This window comes from Eriocheir sinensis, chromosome 58, assembly GCF_024679095.1.
Source record: "Eriocheir sinensis breed Jianghai 21 chromosome 58, ASM2467909v1, whole genome shotgun sequence".
Taxonomy (NCBI): Eukaryota; Metazoa; Arthropoda; class Malacostraca; order Decapoda; family Varunidae; genus Eriocheir; species Eriocheir sinensis.
In genome coordinates, this window is record NC_066566.1 from 2,682,507 (window position 1) to 2,688,506 (window position 6,000).

At 45.3% G+C, this 6,000-nt stretch overlaps 1 protein-coding gene across 1 annotated transcript in view; it reads left to right on the plus strand.

Moving 5' to 3' along the window:
• Nucleotides 1–6,000, plus strand: part of LOC126985037 (netrin-1-like) — a 40,922-nt gene that overhangs the window by 18,701 nt on the left and 16,221 nt on the right. The window contains exons 2-3 of the mRNA XM_050839287.1: nt 1,972–2,121; nt 5,655–5,693. Of these exons, the coding sequence (XP_050695244.1) occupies nt 1,972–2,121; nt 5,655–5,693 (189 nt within the window). The remainder of the gene's footprint in view (nt 1–1,971; nt 2,122–5,654; nt 5,694–6,000) is intronic.

Here is a 6,000-nt window from a genome sequence, read left to right on the forward strand (position 1 = left end):
AAGCGCTGGCCAGAGACAAGGCATGACAAAGGTTAGTGTTGTTAATAGTTAAGATGTTAGACAAGAGAAGGAGAGGTTAGAGGTTAGGTAGGCGAGGAGAAGTGATAAGCAGAGGAGAGAGAGAGAGAGAGAGAGAGAGAGAGAGAGAGAGAGAGAGAGAGAGAGAGAGAGAGAGAGAGAGAGAGAGAGAGAGAGAGTATGATTTTGCTTTGCTTTCTATTAATTTATGTCTATCTATCTTGCTATTTATTTATTTATCTCGTTATGAAAGCAAACTAGAAAAAAAATACATTGAGGATTAAGAGAGAGAGAAAGAGAAAGAGAACGGTTGAAACTTAGAAGGGGAAGTGAGAAATTAGGAAGACTGAAGGAAAAGGCAGAAGTGGAATAAAGATAGGAAGAAGGAGGAGAAGGATGGAAGAGATGGGGAAAGGAAGAGCTGGAGAAAGGAGGCGAGAATAGGTGTAAGATTATATGAGAAGGAAGGAAGAAGAAAGATGATATGAGGAAGAGCAGAAGAAAGAAGGAGGAGGAGGAGGAGGAGGAGGAAGGAAGAAGTGAAACGAGGAAGAACTGTAGGAAGGAGGAGAGGGAGGGAAGGAGGGAGAAAGGGAAATTTAATACTAGAGAGATCTACAGGACGAAAGCAGGAAGAGGCAAAGAGGAGGAAGACTTGAAATAGGTTAAGAAATTTGACGAAGGAATAAATGAGACTAAAAATAACTTGGAGAACGAAAGCAAGAAGAGACGGGGAGGAGGAAGAGGCTGGAAATCGGTTTAAGAAGTGAGAAGGAAGTATATTAAGGAAGATGAAGAGGCAAGAAGAGGAAGAGGCGGGAGGCTGGGCAGGTGAGGGAGGAGGAAGTTAAGAAGGTCTGAAAAGTGTTGATCAAGTGCCATCAGCCGAGCTAACAACATCACCCAACTTTTGAGAGGTAATTACTGGCTGAGGGGACCGCTGACACCCGCTGAGGCCCGGGAGATGAAGCGTGGAGGGGGAGGAGGAGAGGAGGGCGGGATGCTTGAGTGAGGATGCTGCGAATTCTCCCCGCTCGGCTCCTTTCCCTGTCTTTTTTTCTCCTCCCGTTCAGGTTCTTCCTCTGTCTTGTTTTGATAGTGTCTTATAAGGAAGAGAGTTTGTTGGAGTGTGGCTGTTTGGTGTGGTGGTTGCGATGTGGTGGCTCTGATGTGGTTGTTGATGTGGTGTGGTGGCTATGATGTGGTTGGTGTGATATGGTAGCTCTGATATTTTTTTCTCTCACGCTAAGGAAGTGTAGTGTTACGATGTGCTTGCGAGGGGACTCAAATGGTCTTGGTGGCGGTTTTTTTTGTTGTTCAAGATGCATTTGCTTGTTTTTATGTGTTGTACCTTCTTGTTGTTGTTAATGTCTGAGGATAGCTCACTGAAACGTCATGACTGCGGTATGTCATCTGGTTCACTCTCACGGTATAAAATGTACTAGAAAACCTTTATTTATTCTTATTCATGGTCAGATTTTGCGCTTTTTTGATTGCTAAGGATAAGTCAACATGTGTACCGGCATCTGCAGTCCTGACCATGCTACTTCGTTCCCTGTGGCTCACTTTATGTGGAAAAGAGCGTTTGGGTTTTTTGGTTTGAGGCAATTTTCCCCGCTGCCTTTGTTATGTGTTATTATTCTCATGGGTCGTATTACAAGACATGTCGCAGCCCAAGAACACATATTTGACAAGGCTTTCGTAGGAGCTGTGGGCGTTTCCAGGAGTAGTTTTATGACCCTGGTGGTAGTTTGACCCTTCTTCTGTACCGTGAACCTGAAGAAACACTCAATAGAACCCGACTGACCCCAAAATGACCTTTAGAAATAATTGATATGAGAATCGAAACTGTCTTGTAATACCAACCATCATTGTTATCGTTAAGAGGCCATGTGTGTCCCGGACCCACCTCCTTCCTACTTCGTGATGACTAACTCCATCTTGTCCCCGCAGCGTGTGACTGTCACCCGGTAGGAGCCTCGGGGAAGACCTGTAACCAGACGACAGGCCAGTGCCCCTGCAAGGACGGCGTTACGGGCATCATGTGCAACCGCTGCGCCAAGGGATACCAGCAGAGCCGCTCACCCATCGCCCCCTGCATCAGTAAGTCACGGGGGGCAGGGAAGGGCGGATGTGGTTTTTCTTTTTCCTTTCCTTTAATTATCTTTCTTTCCTTCCCATTCCCTTCCCTTTTTCCCATTTCCTTTCCTTTCCCTCTTCTTTCCTTTTACCCCTTTCCTTTCCCTGCCCTCTTCTTTCCTTCCCTTTCCTTTTTCCCCTTTCCTTTCCCTGCCCTCTTCTTTTCTTCCCCTTCCCTTCCCTATTTCCCCTTTCCTTTCCCTGTCCTCTTCTTTCCTTCCCCTTCCCTTCCCTATTTCCCCTTTCCTTTCCCTGTCCTCTCCTTTCCCTTCCCATTCCTTAATTTTCTCGCTAGTTTTCTTCCCTTCCTTTCCCTTATCCTCCCTTCCTTTTCCTTACTTCCCATACCTTTCCCTTCCCTTTCCTTCCTGTCCCTTCTCTTCTCGTCCCTTTCCTTTCCTTTCCCTTCTCTTCTCTTCCCTTCTCTTCCCTTCTTCTCTCTTCCTTTCCCTCCTCTCTCCTCCCCCTTCCATAACCTTTCCTTCTCTTCCCTTCTTCTCTCTTCCTTTCCCTCCTCTCTCCTCCCCCTTCCATAACCTTTCCTTCTCTTCCCTTCCCTTCTCTCCCTTTTCCTCCTCTCCCCTTACCCTTCCATAACCTTTCCTTCTCTTCCCTTTCCCTTCTCTCCTGTTGATCCGCTCACCCTTCTCGCCCTTGTTTCTCTTTTCACTTTTTATCATTCGGCTCCTTTTTCTCTAAGTTGATTTGGGTTGCCAGAGAGCTGCACATCCGCTGCCTTCTGCGTCAGTAACTCCATTGAAAAGGCCGAAAGGGACTCCCTCGCTCTCTACCCCAGCTCCTTTTTTTTTATTATTTTACCGAGTGACCAAATGAACTACTCCTAAAATTCCCCTTCCCTATCAGAGGTACGTTTGTTTGTTTGTTCTCTCTCTCTCTCTCTCTCTCTCTCTCTCTCTCTCTCTCTCTCTCTCTCTCTCTCTCTCTCTCTCTCTCTCTACAAAAAGAAATTCTGAGTTTATTCCCAGATAAAATAAATAAATAAATGAACAGACAAAATACAAGGCGGACTTCAGTTGTTGACGCTTGTATTTCCTCTCTATGTTAGGATATGTATCGAGGCAAACTGAAAGATAAAGTGAGGAAAATAAGTCTAAGCAAACCATTTCATGATATATATCAAAGCATTTGTGATCAGTTTATGCATCATCTATTTTGGGGGTTTATATCATGGCAAAAATTTGGCCCGTCGCTGCTACACGGTAAAGCCACAAATTTGGCCCGTCGCTGCTACACGGTAAAGCCACAAATTTGGCCCGTCGCTGCTACACGGTAAAGCCACAAATTTGGCCCGTCGCTGCTACACGGTAAAGCCACAAATTTGGCCCGTCGCTGCTACACGGTAAAGCCACAAATTTGGCTCGTCGCTGCTACACGGAAAAGCCACAAATTTGACCCGTCGCTGCTACACGGTAAAGCCACAAATTTGGCCCGTCGCTGCTACACGGTAAAGCCACAAATTTGGCTCGTCGTTGCTACACGGCTAATAATGAAATACGTCTAAAACTAACTACACGAAGGCGCCAGAAAAAGGTCTTGACTATGAAGTTGCAAAGACATGAAAGCAGGAATACATACACGGGAGATAAATGAGATAAGTGTAAAATTGCAGAGAGGTTATTTTTATATACGCTACATCGCTTTTTTTTTTTTTTTTTTTTTCCAACAAAGGAGACATTGAGATAAGTAAGTCCATCGTTAATATTACACGCTCTCCCTCCCTCCCTAGACCATTCATTCCCTTGACAATAATTCCAACAATACAAGTCAGCCAGACCCCGATCCCTCCCTACCCGGGCTTTCTATGAACCAGTCTAACAATCGGTTAATGGCAACTTCCACCAATGTCATTTTCTTTCTTAGTGGTAGTATCTTTTTTTTTTTAGTAAAGGCGGCAGCTCAAAGGCCAAAAAAAAGGAAAAAGGACCTATCTTTCGGCCACTCCTCTAACTCTTCTTAGGAGCAGTGAGTAGCGGGCTTTTTTTCATATGTTTCCTTTTTTTATGCCCTTGAACGGACTCCTCTGCTGTAAAAACAAACAAAAAATAGGAGTGAAATATGTGAAATTCAACGAAGACGAAAACGGTTTAACAGTTGCATGTTACTAAGTTTCTGTGGTTGGAATACGGCCGAGAGGTGCACTGAAAGGTATGTCTGAGATAAAGGGTAGATCATTAAAAGCCCCCGTAAAAAATATAGAGCCCACATTATTTAACGATCATGACCCACACGCAAAAAAAAACGAAGGCTAAATGTAAGGACCGCAGTGTCTTGGGCGCGGGTTGGTCACTGGTCGGTGGTCGCTGGGGGGCCGCCGTGCAGGTGTCGGCGGTGTTGAACCTCCACGTGGAATGCTATTATGCAAATGTAACACGGCGGTGGTGGTGTGTTTGGCGCCCAGTGGCGAGGGGTGGCCGCCCCCCGCCATCACGAGGCCGCGTGGGGCGTGTCACGAGAGGCTTGGAGGGGTGGATGGGGGGGAGTTAGAGGGGGGCTGTGTAAAGGAGAGGTGTAAGGGGGCTATGTGGAAGAAGGGGGGAGGAGGAGGAGGTAATGGAGAGGAGGGGAAGGGGATGGGACCTGGAGACTTGGAGGAGAAGATGCAGAGGTAGAGGAAAAGGAAGAGAAAGAGGAAGAGGCAGAGAAAGAGGAAAGTAGACAGAGGAAGAGGAGGAGCAAGTGGAAAAAAAAGGAAGAAAAGAAGGAGGGGAAGAAGCGTGGATAAAGAGAGGGATGGGAAGAACTGTAGAGGTTAATATTGCACCAGAAAAAGAGAGAGAGAGAGAGAGAGAGAGAGAGAGAGAGAGAGAGAGAGAGAGAGAGAGAGATCCTGTGCTACACTAACAAAAAGCCTCGCCCATGGAAGGAGTTCGTCTTGCCCTTATACCCAAGTTAATAATAGTTCCGTTTTCTTTACGAGACACCGCGAGGCACACACGACAGGGGGGACTAACGCCTATCTGGGGGCATAAGTAACAGAAGCATGGCAGGGCTGGGTAGGCCGGTGATGTAGAGAGGCTGCTGCTTGATATTAAAACTGTCTAGTGCCTTATTTATATGTGTGTGTGTGTGTGAGAGAGAGAGAGAGAGTTATGGTAATGGTTGTTTTAATATAAAGTTATCTTGCGGCATAAGGGCAACAAAATAAGTCTGGTTAATATATACACCTTCAGAGGGCGGAGTCTGCCATGCGAGTGTTGTAACTGTCACTAATAGCTTCCTTTGTCTTGCTTATTTATGGTGATTTTTTATGTTAAGTTTAAGTGTTCGGGAGTGATTTAGTTTATTTTACATTCTTTTAACGCACTCACCAAATTAAGACGTTTAAGTATAATATGTTTTGTTGGTTTGTATACAGAGACATAGTGTTTAATTTTTCGCTTTATTCAGCATGTTTTGATATCCTGGGGTTGTTTTACGATTGATTATATAGAGAGATAATAATAATACCATGAATTTTTTTTTTTTTGCATTTACAGAGGTCCCAGATCCCTCCACCATCAGACCTGTGCCACCCAGTAAGTATTGAACCCCTTGGTAATCCACTCAGTCTCACCCCCCATTTCAGAACCTCAGCTGTCCATATCCTCACCCCACTCACAGAACCTCACACCTCACCCACTTCCTCACCCCCACATCAGTATCAGTATCGGTATCAGGACACCTCTCCTCCCGAAATTGACCTCTCTTTCGGCCACCTCTTTTGATTCTTTTTTTTTTTTTTAGGAGCAGCGAGTAGCGGGCTTTTTTTATTATTGTTTCCTTTTTTTGTGCCCTTGAGCTGTCTCCTTTGTTGTAAAGAAAAAAAAAACTCATCCTCACCCC